Raw genomic sequence first — 19,085 nt, forward strand, 5'->3', positions numbered from 1 at the left:
CCTGAAATGTGGAGGTTTTCAGCTTGAACAGGCTGACGACGGTGGCTGAGAGTGCTGAGCGACGTCTCGCACCGTGGGAAGTCCTTAAAGCGACAGAATCACCTCAAAATCTCTCATCAGCCGTTAAAATTTTCACTGAAAACCAGCTTAATTTTTCGAACCGTGTCCACTTCAATGTGTCTCACAGGTTTAGAAAAAATTTTGATCAAACAACGCGCCAGTCTCTCAGCAACTTCTCAGACAAAGGAATTCCGACGAGGGGCTGGACGACTCCTCCCACAAGGAGTGCTCACAGGCGAATGACGTCACCGACAGGCGTGGAAAAACTCACGCATGCGCACGAGGGTTCAAGCATGTCTGACGTAAAAACATATGAATGAAATCCATATAGTTTTTGAAAAAAATAAAAAGGACCGTTACTTTATTGACAGCCCTCGTAGACAACTGCTGTCAAGCAGACTGTTCCCATACTAATGATGCCCATCATTCACTGTATTATTACACGCTTTTCCCTGTTGGTTATCAACAGCTGCATGACTTCATATCACAGAGGAGGTGAAATCTGTTCACACTTGCAGAGGTGATGAGGAGTTTATAAATTCCACCTGTAAATACACCAGAACCGGACATGCCATCATTACAGCACATAAACCCGCCAAGGCACAAAAGACTGTTTTCAAGAGTGTAAGTGGCACAGTTCTTCTTGTTTCTAGTTTGGCAGTGAATACTGCAACAAATACTCTGGTGCAACTTAAATACAGAAAAAAATTGTAAGTATTTGTTATTCATAATAATAATAATAATAATAATACTAAATCAAATCAATTTTATTTATATAGCGCCAAGTCACAACAAACAGTTGCCCCAAGGCACCTTATATTGTAAGGCAAGGCCATACAATAATTACGGAAAAACCCCAACGGTCAAAACGACCCCCTGTGAGCAAGCACTTGGCAAGAGTGGGAAGGAAAAACTCCCTTTTAACAGGAAGAAACCTCCAGCAGAACCAGGCTCAGGGAGGGGCAGTCTTCTGCTGGGACTGGTTGGGGCTGAGGGAGAGAACCAGGAAAAAGACATGCTGTGGAGGGGAGCAGAGATCAATCACTAATGATTAAATGCAGAGTGGTGCATACAGAGCAAAAAGAGAAAGAAACACTCAGTGCATCATGGGAACCCCCCAGCAGTCTAAGTCTATAGCAGCATAACTAAGGGATGGTTCAGGGTCACCTGATCCAGCCCTAACTATAAGCTTTAGCAAAAAGGAAAGTTTTAAGCCTAATCTTAAAAGTAGAGAGGGTGTCTGTCTCCCTGATCTGAATTGGGAGCTGGTTCCACAGGAGAGGAGCCTGAAAGCCGAAGGCTCTGCCTCCCATTCTACTCTTACAAACCCTAGGAACTACAAGTAAGCCTGCAGTCTGAGAGCGAAGCGCTCTATTGGGGTGATATGGTACTATGAGGTCCCTAAGATAAGATGGGACCTGATTATTCAAAACCTTATAAGTAAGAAGAAGAATTTTAAATTCTGTTCTAGAATTAACAGTAAGCCAATGAAGAGAGGCCAATATGGGTGAGATATGCTCTCTCCTTCTAGTCCCTGCTAGCACTCTAACTGCAGCATTTTGAATTAACTGAAGGCTTTTCAGGGGACTTTTAGGACAACCTGATAATAAAGAATTACAATAGTCCAGCCTAGAGGAAATAAATGCATGAATTAGTTTTTCAGCATCACTCTGAGACAAGACCTTTCTAATTTTAGAGATATTGCGCAAATGCAAAAAAGCAGTCCTACATATTTGTTTAATATGCGCATTGAATGACATATCCTGATCAAAAATGACTCCAAGATTTCTCACAGTATTACTAGAGGTCAGGGTAATGCCATCCAGAGTAAGGATCTGGTTAGACACCATGTTTCTAAGATTTGTGGGGCCAAGTACAATAACTTCAGTTTTATCTGAGTTTAAAAGCAGGAAATTAGAGGTCATCCATGTCTTTATGTCTGTAAGACAATCCTGCAGTTTATCTAATTGGTGTGTGTCCTCTGGCTTCATGGATACATAAAGCTGGGTATCATCTGCGTAACAATGAAAATTTAAGCAATGCCGTCTAATAATACTGCCTAAGGGAAACGTATAAAGTGAATAAAATTGGTCCTAGCACATAACCTTGTGGAACTCCATAATTAACCTTAGTCTGTGAAGAAGATTCCCCATTTACATGAACAAATTGTAATCTGTTAGATAAATATGATTCAAACCACCGCAGCGCAGTGCCTTTAATACCTATGGATCATAGACCATTCCTTTGCAGATGATCAGTTAGTTGTTTTACAACTACCCTTTCAAGAATTTTTGAGAGAAAAGGAAGGTTGGAGATTGGCCTATAATTAGCTAAGATAACTGGGTCAAGTGATGGCTTTTTAAGTAATGGTTTAATTACTGCCACCATAAAAGCCTGTGGTACATAGCCAACTAATAAAGATAGATTGATCATATTTAAGATCGAAGCATTAATTAATGGTAGGGCTTCCTTGAGCAGCCTGGTAGGAATGGTGTCTAATAGACATGTTGATGGTTTGGAGGAAGTAACTAATGAAAATAACTCAGACAGAACAATCGGAGAGAAAGAGTCTAACCAAATACCGGCATCACTGAAAGCCGCCAAAGATAACGATATGTCGTTGGGATGGTTATGAGTAATTTTTTCTCTAATAGTTAAAAATTTTATTAGCAAAGAAAGTCATGAAGTCATTACTAGTTAAAGTTAAAGGAATACTCAGCTCAATAGAGCTCTGACTCTTTGTCAGCCTGGCTACAGTGCTGAAAAGAAACCTGGGGTTGTTCTTATTTTCTTCAATTAGTGATGAGTAGTAAGATGTCCTAGATTTACGGAGGGCTTTTTTTTTATAAAGCAACAGACTCTTTTTCCAGGCTAAGTGAAGATCTTCTAAATTAGTGAGACGCCATTTCCTCTCCAACTTACAGGTTATCTGCTTTAAGCTGCGAGTTTGTGAGTTATACCACGGAGTCAGGCACTTCTGATTTAAAGCTCTCTTTTTCAGAGGAGCTACAGCATCCAAAGTTGTCTTCAGTGAGGATGTAAAACTATTGACGAGATACTCTATCTCACTTACAGAGTTTAGGTAGCTACTCTGCACTATGTTGGTATATGGCATTAGAGAACATAAAGAAGGAATCATATCCTTAAACCTAGTTACAGCGCTTTCTGAAAGACTTCTAGTGTAGACTTCTTTAGACATCATCTAAATGATGATTAGATTTAGATTAGATTTATACGAGGTCTGTTAGAAAAGTATCGGATCTTTTTATTTTTTGCAAAAACTATATGGATTTGAATCATGTGTGCTTGCATCAGCCAAGCTTGAACCTTCGTGCGCGTGAGTTTTTTCACGCCTGCCGGTTGCGTCATTCGCCTGTGGGCAGGCTTTGAGTGAGCACTGGTCCACCCCTCTTGTCGGATTTTCATTGTCTGAACGGCTGGAGCAGCGCTGCATCAAATTTTTCAAGAAACTGTGTGAGACAGCCAGGTGGAAACCATTCGGAAAATTCAGATGGCTTTCGGTGAAAATCCTATGGGCATCACACAGATTAAGGAGCATTACAACCGGATTAAAGACGGCCCACAGCAGCTGAGGGCGCGCCACGCTTCAAGCGGCCATCGACAGGCTGAAATGACCAGATCATTTCCAAAGTGAACGCTGTGTTGATCCGGGACGTTGTGTGACTACCAGAGAAATGGCAGAAAAGGTGGACATCAGCCATTTTTTGTCAGATTCCACTGTTACAGGAGATTTTGTAATGAAAGACGTGCGGAGGCATTCGCGTGTCAGGACGAAGCCGCAATGGCGGAGAACAAAACAAGTCCGTGTTGGATGTCTCACGGGACATGTTGTGATATGCCCAGCTCTCCACAATTTCTCGGCTACTCACTCGACTAAAAAGCCACCGAAAGCCGTCTGAATCTTCTAAATGGTGGAAGACCTAACGCCAAGTTCTGAGCATCACACCTAAAACTAAAGTGCACAACTGCAGCAGAAACAGATTAAGGACATGCTTGAGGAGGACTGTGGTCCTCTGCTGTGTGATGAGGATTTAATTTGGACTCACATTTGTACAGCGTTCCTCACTTGATTAATTAGACAAGCGGATTAGTTGTTAAATATTAATGGTGGAGCATTGCCATCACATGCTCCCTTGCATCAGATCGGCTTTGTCGATGTAAACATTCAATCAAGTGTCCCAATGAAAAGGCCAAAGCATGTCAAAGTCACCGCTGTCCTCCTCAGGTCTGGCCAGCATCCACGGAGGAATCTCCACCCAGGGCTGGTTCATCGGCCTGATGTGTGCCATTGCGCTGCTCACCCTCATCATGCTGATCGCCTGCTTTGTCAACAGGAACAAGGGGGGGAAGTATTCTGGTAAGTGCTCACTCATATCAGCCTGCCTGAATACTAATTACGGCTGTGAGCATCATGATGTTTCCATTTCAGTTTGTTTCAATGAAGGAGATCATCCATCATTCCAGGAGCCATCAGAGGAACATGCGCAGGAGCCTTCGTTTTATTTTATTGTTGTTGTATATTTATTTAAAGTGTTGTGCGCCAGCATGAAATAAGTGTTTTTCTCTCTTCAGCATTTTAATTTTGAATTGTTTCGGCACATAGCTTTTCAGCAATGATCTAAAGAGAGTCCAGCCCACAGCAAGCAGGAATGCAGATGTTGCACATGGCGGAATGATGACATCAGCTCTGTGGCGTCTCCTTATTCGCTTTATTATTCTCTGCTAATGGCCACAACCTTGCCATCCAGGCCGTGGCAGCTTCTCTCCTCAGCAAAAAAAGAGACAGAAACACAGCACTGTACTCTGTTTTCTCTTTATGTTCTCGTTATCACGTTACCTCCAGCTGACGTCTCATTCATTTACTACTACACCAGAGCAGACTCACAACTGCTTTCATTTCTGCAACATGTAGAAATTTAATTGTGAAGTTTACATTTTTATTTTGACACGTGTTTTCGCATTAAAAAATGAAGTATTTGAAAATCCTGTGCATTTCACATGCGAGAGAGAGACAGAGAGAGAGGAAAAAGAAGACATGATTTCAGAAACCATTTGCTTGAAGGCACATGGGAGACTCAAGCCTGGATCTGATGCCTTCTTGTATGAAAATCCTTCTTTGTGCCACCATTCACAGCCACAGGAACCTACAGCTCTGTCAGTGATGCTGTGGGTGTCTTGGTGGCTTCTCTCTAGTGTCCAACTGACGTAAGGGCGTTATCATGAAAACAGAGATAAAAACGTGTATGGGCCGTAAATCTATGTGGACTGTGTCTGAGCACACACTGTAGACTAAGTGTAAGTAAGTAAGTAAGTAAGCTTTATTTATATAGCACTTTTCACAGACCAAGGTCACAAAGTGCTTCACACGATATAAATAGACAATAAAAACAACACATATAAATATAGAACAATAAAATAAATTGACACTAAAATGCCAGTTTAAAAAAATGTGTCTTTAGTTGCTGTCTAAAAACATCCACAGAATCTAGTGAGCGAAGAGAACAGGGAAGCTCATTCCAGAGGCGAGGTGCCACAGCTTTAAAAGATCTGTCCCCTCGAGTTTTAAAACAAGTTCGGGGAACCATCAGCAGGTTCTGATTGGAAGACCTCAAACTCCTGCTGGAAACATAAGGCTGGATCAGGTCCTTAATGTATTCCGGTGCCTGCCCATGTAGAGCTCTAAAGGTCAGCACGAGGATTTTGTAATTTATCCTGTAAAAAACAGGGAGCCAATGTAAGGACTTGAGGACAGGAGTAATATGCATTCTCCTGTGGGTGCGGGTAAGAAGTCGTGCAGCAGAATTTTGCACTACCTGCAGGCGGGCCAGCTCTTTCTTATTGAGGCATGTAAAGAGACTGTTACAATAATCAAGTTGTGAAGAAACAAATGCATGCACAATCATCTCTAGCTCATTAAAAGCCACCATTTTGCGTAATTTGGAAATGTTTCGAATTTGGAAAAAACAGTTCTTAATGAGCTGCCTAGTGTGATGTTCCAAAGACATCCCTCCATCCAAAATGACACCCAGGTTACGCAGGCTGCCTTTAACAGAGCTGCTCAGATTACCAAGGTGATTCTTAATGACAGACATAGCACTATCTGGAGCTACAATCAATGTCTCAGTCTTATTAGAATTCAACTGCAGGCTGTTTTCAGTAAGCCATTCTGTAATTTTAGTGAGACAACTAATGAGAGAACAAATTTTCTGTGCTTCAGTTGTCTTAAAAGAACAGTACAGCTGCAAGTCATCGGCATACAAATGGTAGGACACATCGCAGAACTGCTGGATCAGCTTACCAAGAGGAAGGATATACAGCAGGAACAAAATCGGACCCAGGACTGACCCCTGCGGGACACCCCACAAAAGATCGGCAGATTCAGACATCACATTGTTCACAGAAACACTAAAAGTTCTACCAACCAAGTAAGAGCTAAACCACTCCAATACAGGACCTGACATGCCAACCGTATCCCGCAATCTATTAATCAAAATGCCATGGTCAACGGTATCGAATGCAGATGACAGATCCAATAAAACCAGCACAGAACATTTACCACTATCAGCGGCCATCATAATGTCACTAGCCACCTTCAACAGGGCAGTTTCAGTGGAATGAAACTCACGGTACCCGGACTGAAATGTGTCATAGATGCTGTTAGTGTTATGTGTCAGACGCAGCCCGGAGAACCGACCAGCGTTTGAAGGACCCAGTATAAAATAAGCAGAGCACGGTACAAAGGATAACAGAGTTTAATGAACATAACAGTGCTGTGAAAAAATATAAAAGTGCGCGGTCTGGCGTGGTGGTTTTGCGGTGCGCTCCCAGCAGCGCTAACGGTCCGGAGCCAGAACCAATTCGGACCCAAGGACCCCGCCGACACCCCCCAGGTGGCCGCGACAAACCGAGTCTGTGAAAGAAGGAATCATTATGTGAGTCCACACTCAACACACAGAGAGAACGCTCAAAGGTGCACAAACAGCAAACACTTCCTGGCTTAATTACTAATCAGCTTCCCACCCTGCAGGCATGGAACACCCAGTTCACAAAACTCCACTGCAGTGGAAGCTGATTACACGACCAACATACAGCTCAATATAATAAGGTGTGAGGGACACCACATTTACTGACTGTATAAATGTTAGTCACAAAATCTAACGTACCTCAGGAAGTGTGCTGACGAGCGTGAGACCTCACCCCCTCCACTTTCACAGACCATGCATCAAACCTGGACGTTCTCTGCATCCACTGATGATGAGATGGCTCCCGAGACGACGATCTCACCCGTCTGGTCACAAGGTCAAGTCTCTGGCCAATACACACTGTGTACTCCAGTCTTAAATGCCACCATGTTCCAATCCATGTAGATGCAACACAGCTGTGAGTCCTGATGAGCCGCAGGTGATCAGCCTCAGGTGATCAGGGTGAGGTCCTGATAAACTCAGCTACACAGCCACTCAGTCCCAAATGCAAGCCACCTGGAAGGAAAAACAAAAGACAGAAACAAAAAGGCAGCCAGGCCCCCCCAGCCATACAACAGTACCCCACCCTCACGGGAAGCCTCCCGACGACCACACAAACCTGGCCCAGGAGAAACACCCCCCTCCAGGGACCATGGCTGGAAACCGTATCCGCATTCATCTTCCAACAGAATCTTCATCTAACAGAACGGTTGATGTCTTCTCCTCTGGCTGCATCTTTGCCCTTGTTTCTATCAGTCAATTAGCACAGGTGTGGCCAGGAGTTCTTGAACCTGTGCGGTCAGCCTTTGCCCAACCATGTTCATAGTCTGATTAGTCATAAAACAAAAAAGACAAACACAAACAACCAAAACACCCCCCCCTCCCCAGGGGACCGTCCCATCAAACCCCAGGAAGAGGAGAAAAGAAAAACACAACCCAAACTTAAGCTTGCAAATAAAAACGCTAACACCCCCCCCCCCCCAACGACATGTAGGGACCAACACCCCCCAGAGGACATCCCGCCAGCTCCAGGAGTAATAACCACAGCCGAGATCCCTCTGGGATCCAACGTCACCCACGGGGACTCCCAGCGCCTCCCAGAGGACCATTCCATCAACCCCAGGAGATGCCTCCCCTCATGACCAACGGACCCAGCCCCGGCCGTCTATGGCTAGATGGACCCACAGCCCTTTCCCCCACAGAGGACACCACAGTCACACCCTGAGGGCGGAAACTGGGGGGAAAAACAAAAGGAGAAAAAAAAAAACATACAAACAAAACAACCCCAACCCCACCCCCTTGGTGCAGTGGAAACTGGAAGCACGTCCAGTGTCACCAACCGTGACTATACCCCAGAAGCCAAGCGGGAGGAGTGGAACAGCGGTTATGGCAGACGGCACAAAACGGCGCCACCCCTCCGACTTCTAAACCAGCCACCAGCTGCGGGTATATCCCACTGCCCCAAACCTCAGCCACGCCGATGGCAGACAGCTCAAAGGCGCGCTGAAGCCGGAGGTGGAACAGGGAATCAACAAACAAAACACCCCCCCCCCCCCCCCCAGGTGCAGAGGTTACCTGGGAAACGCCCAGCATAACCACACTGCACCACTCCAGCAACGCCGACACACACGGCTCACACGGCTGGAGCCAGAGGAGAAGAGAGGGCACAACAAAAAAAAAACTAAAGAAAAAAGAAAAACAACCCAATTACCCCCCAACACCCCCCAGGGGACCGTCCCATCAAACCCTGGGAGGTGAAACAAAAAGAAAGACTAACAAACAGTTATGTGGGTCCTTTTCTGCTCCAGACAGAACTGCAGGGTCACGACCCCAGACACTAAATAGTGTACAAATAAAAACCCCACACAAAAACCAACTCAAAAAACACCCACACAAAATGAACTAACACAAAACTAATAAGTGATTTATACCATCAAGCTCAAACAAATGGAACACACCTGTTCCAACTTAAGAGCTTGACGGTAATGTGACTCAGTCACCAAAAGAGGGAGCCAAAGTGCTAAAAATGAAAAAACCCCCTTTGGTAACTGAGAAAACAAACTCATGCTGCCTTTCTGTGCGCAGCTCTGTGTAACACACAACCAAAAAATGTGATTTAACTAAATAACACCGGAGCTGACACAACAGACGCAGTAGTTATCTTCACCCGGGGAAACGGGGCTACAACTGTAACACGGGTCGCTGTGCTTCCCGTGTTACAGAGCTCCGCCGTGCGCGTTCACCCATTACAGACACACTCTTGCAGCTCCCGTTAAGCCTCTATCCGGTTGGAGCATGACGCGAAGCCGTCGCCAGTCACACTCCACCACGACCCCTCGGATAAGGCACAACACAGGATCACAGCTGCAAGAGAGCTCAACCCCCCAGGTGGCCGCGACAAACCAAGTCTGTGAAAGAAGGAATCATTATGTGAGTCCACACTCAACACACAGAGAGAACGCTCAAAGGTGCACAACAGCAAACACTCCGGGCTTAATTACTAATCAGCTTCCCACCCTGCAGGCATGGAACACCCAGTTCACAAAACTCCACTGCAGTGGAAGCTGATTACACGACCAACATACAGCTCAATATAATAAGGTGTGAGGGACACCACATTTACTGACTGTATAAATCAATCAATCAATCAATCAATCAATTTTTTTATATAGCGCCAAATCACAACAAACAGTTGCCCAAGGCGCTTTATATTGTAAGGCAAGGCCATACAATAATTATGTAAAACCCTAACGGTCAAAACGACCCCCTGTGAGCAAGCACTTGGCAACAGTGGAAGGAAAAAACTCCCTTTTAACAGGAAGAAACCTCCAGCAGAACCAGGCTCAGGGAGGGGCAGTCTTCTGCTGGGACTGGTTGGGGCTGAGGGAGAGAACCAGGAAAAAGACATGCTGTGGAGGGGAGCAGAGATCGATCACTAATGATTAAATGCAGAGTGGTGCATACAGAGCAAAAAGAGAAAGAAACAATGCATCATGGGAACCCCCCAGCAGTCTACGTCTATAGCAGCATAACTAAGGATGGTTCAGGGTCACCTGATCCAGCCCTAACTATAAGCTTTAGCAAAAAGGAAAGTTTTAAGTCTAATCTTAAAAGTAGAGAGGGTGTCTGTCTCCCTGATCTGAATTGGGAGCCTGGTTCCACAGGAGAGGAGCCTGAAGCTGAAGGCTCTGCCTCCCATTCTACTCTTACAAACCCTAGGAACTACAAGTAAGCCTGCAGTCTGAGAGCGAAGCGCTCTATTGGGGTGATATGGTACTACGAGGTCCCTAAGATAAGATGGGACCTGATTATTCAAAACCTTATAAGTAAGAAGAAGAATTTTAAATTCTATTTTAGAATTAACAGGAAGCCAATGAAGAGGGGCCAATATGGGTGAGATATGCTCTCTCCTTCTAGTCCCCGTCAGTACTCTACCTGCAGCATTTTGAATTAACTGAAGGCTTTTTAGGGAACTTTTAGGACAACCTGATAATAATGAATTACAAAATTCCAGCCTAGAGGAAATAAATGCATGAATTAGTTTTTCAGCATCACTCTGGGACAAGACCTTTCTGATTTTAGAGATATTGCGTAAATGCAAAAAAGCAGTCCTACATATTTGTTTAATATGCACTTTGAATGACATATCCTGATCAAAAATGACTCCAAGATTTCTCACAGTATTACTAGAGGTCAGGGTAATGCCATCCAGAGTAAGGATCTGGTTAGACACCATGTTTCTAAGATTTGTGGGGCCAAGTACAATAACTTCAGTTTTATCTGAGTTTAAAAGCAGGAAATTAGAGGTCATCCATGTCTTTATGTTTTTAAGACAATCCTGCAGTTTACTAATTGTGTGGTGTCCTCTGGCTTCATGGATAGATAAAGCTGGGTATCATCTGCGTAACAATGAAAATTTAAGCAATACCGTCTAATAATACTGCCTAAGGGAAGCATGTATAAAGTGAATAAAATTGGTCCTAGCACAGAACCTTGTGGAACTCCAAAATTAACTTTAGTCTGTGAAGAAGATTCCCCATTTACATGAATAAATTGTAATCTATTAGACAAATATGATTCAAACCACCGCAGCACAGTGCCTTTAATACCTATGGCATGCTCTAATCTCTGTAATAAAATTTTATGGTCAACAGTATCAAAAGCAGCACTGAGGTCTAACAGAACAAGCACAGAGATGAGTCCACTGTCCGAGGCCATAAGAAGATCATTTGTAACCTTCACTAATGCTGTTTCTGTACTATGATGAATTCTAAAACCTGACTGAAACTCTTCAAATAGACCATTCCTCTGCAGAGATCAGTTAGCTGTTTTACAACTACCCTTTCAAGAATTTTTGAGAGAAAAGGAAGGTTGGGAGATTGGCCTATAATTAGCTAAGATAGCTGGGTCAAGTGATGGCTTTTTAAGTAATGGTTTAATTACTGCCACCTTAAAAAGCCTGTGGTACATAGCCAACTAACAAAGATAGATTGATCATATTTAAGATCGAAGCATTAAATAATGGTAGGGGCTTCCTTGAGCAGCCTGGTAGGAATGGGGTCTAATAAACATGTTGAGGTTTTGGATGAAGTAACTAATGAAAATAACTCAGACAGAACAATCGGAGAGAAAGAGTCTAACCAAATACCGGCATCACTGAAAGCAGCCAAAGATAACGATACGTCTTTGGGATGGTTGTGAGTAATTTTTTCTCTAATAGTTAAAATTTGTTAGCAAAGAAAGTCATGAAGTCATTACTAGTTAAAGTTAATGGAATACTCAGCTCAATAGAGCTCTGACTCTTTGTCAGCCTGGCTACAGTGCTGAAAAGAAACCTGGGGTTGTTCTTATTTTCTTCAATTAGTGATGAGTAGAAAGATGTCCTAGCTTTACGGAGGGCTTTTTTATAGAGCAACAGACTCTTTTCCAGGCTAAGTGAAGATCTTCTAAATTAGTGAGACGCCATTTCCTCTCCAACTTATGGGTTATCTGCTTTAAGCTACGAGTTTGTGAGTTATACCACGGAGTCAGGCACTTCTGATTTAAAGCTCTCTTTTTCAGAGGAGCTACAGCATCCAAAGTTGTCTTCAATGAGGATGTAAACTATTGACGAGATACTCTATCTCACTTACAGAGTTTAGGTAGCTACTCTGCACTGTGTTGGTATATGGCATTAGAGAACATAAAGAAGGAATCATATCCTTAAACCTAGTTACAGCGCTTTCTGAAAGACTTCTAGTGTAATGAAACTTATTCCCCACTGCTGGGTAGTCTATCAGAGTAAATGTAAATGTTATTAAGAAATGATCAGACAGAAGGGAGTTTTCAGGGAATACTGTTAAGTCTTCTATTTCCATACCATAAGTCAGAACAAGGTCTAAGATATGATTAAAGTGGTGGGTGGACTCATTTACTTTTTGAGCAAAGCCAATAGAGTCTAATAATAGATTAAATGCAGTGTTGAGGCTGTCATTCTCAGCATCTGTGTGGATGTTAAAATCGCCCACTATAATTATCTTATCTGAGCTAAGCACTAAGTCAGACAAAAGGTCTGAAAATTCACAGAGAAACTCACAGTAACGACCAGGTGGACGATAGATAATAACAAATAAAACTGGTTTTTGGGACTTCCAATTTGGATGGACAAGACTAAGAGTCAAGCTTTCAAATGAATTAAACCTCTGTCTGGGTTTTTGATTAATTAATAAGCTGGAATGGAAGACTGCTGGTTATCCTCCGCCCCGGCCCGTGCTACGAGCATTCTGACAGTTAGTGTGACTCGGGGGTGTTGACTCATTTAAACTAACATATTCATCCTGCTGTAACCAGGTTTCTGTAAGGCAGAATAAATCAATATGTTGATCAATTATTATATCATTTACCAACAGGGACTTAGAAGAGAGAGACCTAATGTTTAATAGACCACATTTAACTGTTTTAGTCTGTGGTGCAGTTGAAGGTGCTATATTATTTTTTCTTTTTGAATTTTTATGCTTAAATAGATTTTTGCTGGTTATTGGTAGTCTGGGAGCAGGCACCGTCTCTACGGGGATGGGGTAATGAGGGGATGGCAGGGGGAGAGAAGCTGCAGAGAGGTGTGTAAGACTACAACTCTGCTTCCTGGTCCAACCCTGGATAGTCACGGTTTGGAGGATTTAAGAAAATTGGCCAGATTTCTAGAAATGAGAGCTGCTCCATCCAAAGTGGGATGGATGCCGTCTCTCCTAACAAGACCAGGTTTTCCCCAGAAGCTTTGCCAATTATCTATGAAGCCCACCTCATTTTTTGGACACCACTCAGACAGCCAGCAATTCAAGGAGAACATGCGGCTAAACATGTCACTCCCGGTCTGATTGGGGAGGGGCCCAGAGAAAACTACAGAGTCCGACATTGTTTTTGCAAAGTTACACACCGATTTAATGTTAATTTTATTGACCTCCGATTGGCGTAACCGGGTGTCATTACTGCCGACGTGAATTACAATCTTACCAAATTTACGCTTAGCCTTAGCCAGCAGTTCAAATTTCCTTCAATGTCGCCTGCTCTGGCCCCCGGAAGACAATTGACTATGGTTGCTGGTGTCGCTAACTTCACATTTCTCAAAACAGAGTCGCCAATAACCAGAGTTTGATCCTCGGCGGGTGTGTCGTCGAGTGGGGAAAAACGGTTAGAGATGTGAATGGGTTGGCGGTGTACACGGGGCTTCTGTTTAGGGCTACGCTTCCTCCTCACAGTCACCCAGTCGGCCTGCTTTCCTGGCTGCTCGGGATCTGCCAGGGGGAAACTAACGGCGGCTAAGCTACCTTGGTCCGCACCGACTACAGGGGCCTGGCTAGCTGTAGAATTTTCCACGGTGCGGAGCCGAGTCTCCAATTCGCCCAGCCTGGCCTCCAAAGCTACGAATAAGCTACACTTATTACAAGTACCGTTACTGCTAAAGGAGGCTGAGGAATAACTAAACATTTCACACCCAGAGCAGAAAAGTGCGGGAGAGACAGGAGAAGCCGCCATGCTAAATCGGCTAAGAGCTAGTAGCTACGCTAAGCTAGCGGATTCCTAAAAACATGCAAAGTGAATAATGTGTAAATAATTTAGAGGTGATTCAGCAGAAGGAGTGCTTTAGTTAAGGCACGTAAAGATTACACTGGGAAACAAATCGTAATCTAGATAACTAGATCAATCTAACTGCGCAGATTAAACAGCTAACAGATACAGCAAAACACCGCTGTGCTCCGGAACAGGAAGTGATACAATACCGCAGTGAGAGCCAACCACCAGTAGATGTTAGTCACAAAATCTAACGTACCTCAGGAAGTGTGCTGACGAGCGTGAGACCTCACCCCCTCCTCTTTCACAGACCATGCATCAAACCTGGACGTTCTCTGCATCCACTGATGATGAGATGGCTCCCGAGACGACGATCTCGCCCGTCTGGTCACAAGGTCGAGTCTCTGGCCAATACACACTGTGTACTCCAGTCTTAAATGCCACCATGTTCCAATCCATGTAGATGCACCACAGCTGTGAGTCCTGATGATCCGCAGGTGATCAGCCTCAGGTTATCAGGGTGAGGTCCTGATAAACTCAGCTACACAGCCACTCAGTCCCAAATGCAAGCCACCTGGAAGGAAAAACAAAAGACAGAAACAAAAAGGCAGCCAGGCCCCCCCAGCCATACAACAGTTAGTCTGCAAAAATGATTTAAGTTGGACACAGACCACCTTTTCCAAGACTTTAGCCAAAAAGGGGGTCTTTGATATTGGCCTAAAGTTCTTCAGTTCCATAGAGTCCAATCCTGCTTTCTTTAGCCGTGGTTCCACAACAGCATGTTTAAAAGAACAAGGAAACACACCAGTCGACAAAGACATATTGAAAATTTTAACAATACAAGGCCCAATAGAGTCAAAACATTCATAACTACATCCAAAATACCAGAGGTTGGTTTCATAATGTTGATGACAGATAGAATGTCCTCAATTGTAACAAGCTTAAAAGAGGTCCAGCATTGAGTGGGAGGTCCCAAATACCGGGAATCACAACAAGAGGGCAATGAGAGTGGCAAACTATCTTTTATGACTCTGACTTTGTCAATGAAGAAATTAAGGAACTCATCACTACTTGTTTTAGGACGAACAGGAGTTACAGCAGCAGCAGGTGACACAATAGAGCTGATTGTGTCAAAGAGCACTTTGGGATTTCTCTTATTTGAGGCAATCAGCCGATAAAAATAGCTTTCCCTGGCCTCCTCTAACATCTTATTTAAGGAGGATATTAGATCTCTTAAATGTAGCCTGTGGACCTCCAATTTTGTTGATTTCCATAAACGTTCAATCTGGCGACATAATCTCCTTTGATTCATAATCACATCATTGATCCAAGGACAAAATCGGCCATGGGAAACCTTATTAGCTTTAAGTGGTGCTATCTGATCCAAAATAATAGCACAATGGCTGTTAAAACAGTGCATAAAGCCATCAATTTCAGTAAATTCACTAAAAAGTAAAGGGTCAAATTTATCACAGAACTGCATAGCGACTGCGTCTGTGATAATCCTCCTCTCCACCCTAGTAAGTACTGATCTAGGCTCAGGTGGGGCCATCAGATCAAAGAAAACACAGCAATGGTCACTCAGAAAAACATCCTCCACACACACATTGGCAATATGCAAGCCCAATGCAAAAACTAAATCCAAGGTGTGACCTTTAGTGTGGGTGGGGCCTGACACGTACTGCTTAAAATTAAAAGCCTCAACCATTGATATAAGTTCCCTAGCTGGGCTGGAAGTGTCATCATCAATGTGTAAATTAAAATCACCAATAATCAAAACCTTTTCCAGACAAATTATAGATGTTAAAAAATCAGTAAAATCCTTAAGAAAAGTCCCAGCATGACCTGGAGGGCGATAAATCAATATGCAATAAAATTTATTCGAGGAACCAACTTCCATCATAAGCGCCTCAAAAGAGGGGGCGTGTTCTGCGCTCGTGAGTCTGCATGTGTACCTGTCCCGGTACACCGCAGCCAGTCCTCCACCACGGCGGCAGGGGCGGGGCTTCCCAACAGCCAAGCAACCCACAGGACAGAGCTCATTTAAATGAATGAACTCATTTTCCCTCTGCCACGTTTCTGTGAGGTAAAGAAAATCCAGGTTTTTCCTGACGAAAAGCTCATTAATAGAGAGCGCTTTATTTGCTATGGAGCGGGCATTCAGTAGTCCAATCCGACTCGGCGTTAACGAATCCGTCGAGCCGACGGGGCACAGCGGGATTGCCTGCAGACATCTCCCACGATCACGTGACGCCCAGCTGTACCAGCAGGACCGATGTTGCTCCGTGGATGTACACAGAGAGCCAAGATGAACCCGAAGTCCAGGCACATCCATCAGGAATCCAGGGACGTACAGGCCGAACCACGTTATGTAGATGGGTGGTGGGATGTGTAAACAGGGCAGCACAGCCAGCCATATCCTGCAGGAGGAGGACCGGGCGCAGCCATCTACACCTCCGATGTATACGGGCCGCCGCCCATACTTCACGCCTGACCCGAACCTGGACGCCTGCTCTGCAGCCTCTTCTTCTCCTCCTTTTAGGATTACCTGGACATCGCAACAACATCAGGTATTCCTGGGAGGAAGGAGGGCAGACGAACGGGGGAGGAAAAGTTTGTTTGTAGCGATCCCAGTCATTAAAGAGGCATTCCATTGACTCTTTAATTTTGAAAAGAGAGCTGCGGTCGTAAGTCCTTACAGCACAAACACAACCGCTGCCTGTCAAAGCTAATATAACAGCACACACGATCAGAACCAAAACAAAAATTTGACACGGCAACAGACGAGCAGCAGCCAAAACAAACATAGGCGCCATCTTGATGCGCCATCAAGTGATGGGAAATACTTTATAAAACTGGGCATTTGGTGCAAAAGGGATAAATATACAGTGGCAAGAAAAAGTATGTGAACCCTTCAGCTATTTCACATCTTAATTTACAAATTACCTCAAATGAAATAAATCAGTCGATCAAAATAAATCAATACGAGTAACGGTCAATAAAGTAACGGTCCTTTTTATTTTTTTCAAAAACTATATGGATTTCATTCATGTTTTTACGTCAGACATGCTTGAACCCTCGTGCGCATGCGTGAGTTTTTCCATGCCTGACGGTGACGTCATTCGCCTGTGAGCACTCCTTGTGGAAGGAGTGGTCCTGCCCCCTCATCGGATTTTCATTGTCTGGAAATGGCGGAATGAAAAGGACTTTTTTTCCATCAGAATTTTTTCAGAAGCTGTTAGAGACTGGCACCTGGAAACCATTCGAAAAATTTATCTGAATTTCGGTGAAAATTTTACGGGCTTCACAGAGAATAAGGACTTTTACTACAGCTTTCAGGACTGCTTTAAGGACGGTCGGTGCGCCGCGCTCCAAGCTGCGACGACGCGGCACAAACCACTGGATCATTTCTAAGCTGATGGCTCTGTGGATATGAGACCGTCGTGTGCTCTTTCTCTGGTTATTACAAGAGCTGGACATCAGCAATTTTCCGGCAGATTTCACTTTTAACAAGAGATTTTGTCATGGAAAGCTGCTTTCAATGCTTACCAGTCCAGTAAGTATCAGAGAAATTGTGGAGAGCTGGACATGTCCAAACCTGTCCTCTAACACGCCGAAACGGAGGTGTTCCTTTGTCTCGCTTCATCAGCGATGATGAAGCCTCCGCACGGCTTTCCATGACAAAATCTCTTGTTAAAAGTGAAATCTGCCGGAAAATGGCTGATGTCCAGCTCTTGTGATAACCAGAGAAAGAGCACACGACGGTCTCATATCCACAGAGCCATCCGTTTAGAAATGGTCCGGTGGCTTGTGCCGCGTCGTCACAGCTCGGAGTGCGGCACACCGAGCGTCCTTAAAGGGGTCCTTAAAGCTGTAGTAACAATCCTTATTCTCTGTGAAGCACGTAAAATTTTCACCAAAAGCCAGATACATTTTTCAGATGGTTTCCAGGTGCCAGTCTCTAACAGCTTCTGAAAAAATTCTGATGGAAAAAACCCCCAAATCATTCCGCCATTTCCAGACAATGAAAATCCGACAAGAGGGCGGGACCACTCCTTCCCAAGGCGTGCTCATAGGCGAATGACGTCACCGACAGGAGTGGAAAAACTCACGCATGCGCACGAGGGTTCAAGCTTGTCTGACGTAAAAACATATGAATGAAATCCATATAGTTTTTGAAAAAAATAAAAAGGACCGTTACTTTATTGACAGACCTCGTAAATCTCTCTTGTGTATATATAAAAATAAAAAATTCTAAAATGATGCCCAATAAACTCAGTGGGAAAATGAAGCTCTACAACATCACATAAATGAAATAAAAATATGAAAGCCAAAATGACAGCGTGCATAAGTAGTTACACCCTTTAGTGTAACACAAGTAAAATCATCAGCTTTACAGGCAGTTTTCAATCAACAAGTGACCAACATTTCCCAAGTTTCTGGATATGTCTTGGGCATCATTTACATCAGTTAATAGGAAATACAAACAGTATGCCACTGTGTGGTAAATGTCAGAGGAGGAAGTGTTGTGTGGGCCGCTGAAGAGGAGGTACTGCTGGCCCACTACCACCAGAGGGCGCCCTGCTTGGAGTGCGGGCTCCAAGCACGAGAGGGCGCCAGATCCAGAGGAAGTGACAGCTGTCACTCATCACACCAGCTGTCACTCATCTACGCCACTACTTAAGCCGGACTGCAACTCCACCTCCCCGCCGAGAAATCCTGTTGGGAAGGTGTCGTAGCACGGACCCACAACAGGGGGCGCAAAGGAACGGACAGTGAGTAAGCCAAAAGGTAACAATTTAATGTTGTGACAATACACAACTAAATACACAAAATCTGCAAAGTCAATTAACACCAGGTGACGTGTGGGCAGGCTCGAAGATAGGACACCCCGATGAGAGAGAGGCCGCGTCCCACACGGCTTCCACCACCAACGGCCTGAAGAACACCGGAGCCGCCAAGTCCCGAATCCCCAGGTGACCTCTGTCTTCGACT

General features: G+C 44.2%; 1 protein-coding gene across 1 annotated transcript in view; it reads left to right on the forward strand.

The window, feature by feature from the left end:
- Window positions 1-19,085, forward strand: part of chl1b (cell adhesion molecule L1-like b) — a 303,826-nt gene that overhangs the window by 271,669 nt on the left and 13,072 nt on the right. Inside the window, 1 exon segment of the mRNA XM_034167484.1 lies at window positions 4,307-4,438. Coding sequence (XP_034023375.1) covers window positions 4,307-4,438 — 132 coding nt within the window.

This window comes from Thalassophryne amazonica, chromosome 3 (assembly GCF_902500255.1).
Source record: "Thalassophryne amazonica chromosome 3, fThaAma1.1, whole genome shotgun sequence".
Classification (NCBI taxonomy): domain Eukaryota; kingdom Metazoa; phylum Chordata; class Actinopteri; order Batrachoidiformes; family Batrachoididae; genus Thalassophryne; species Thalassophryne amazonica.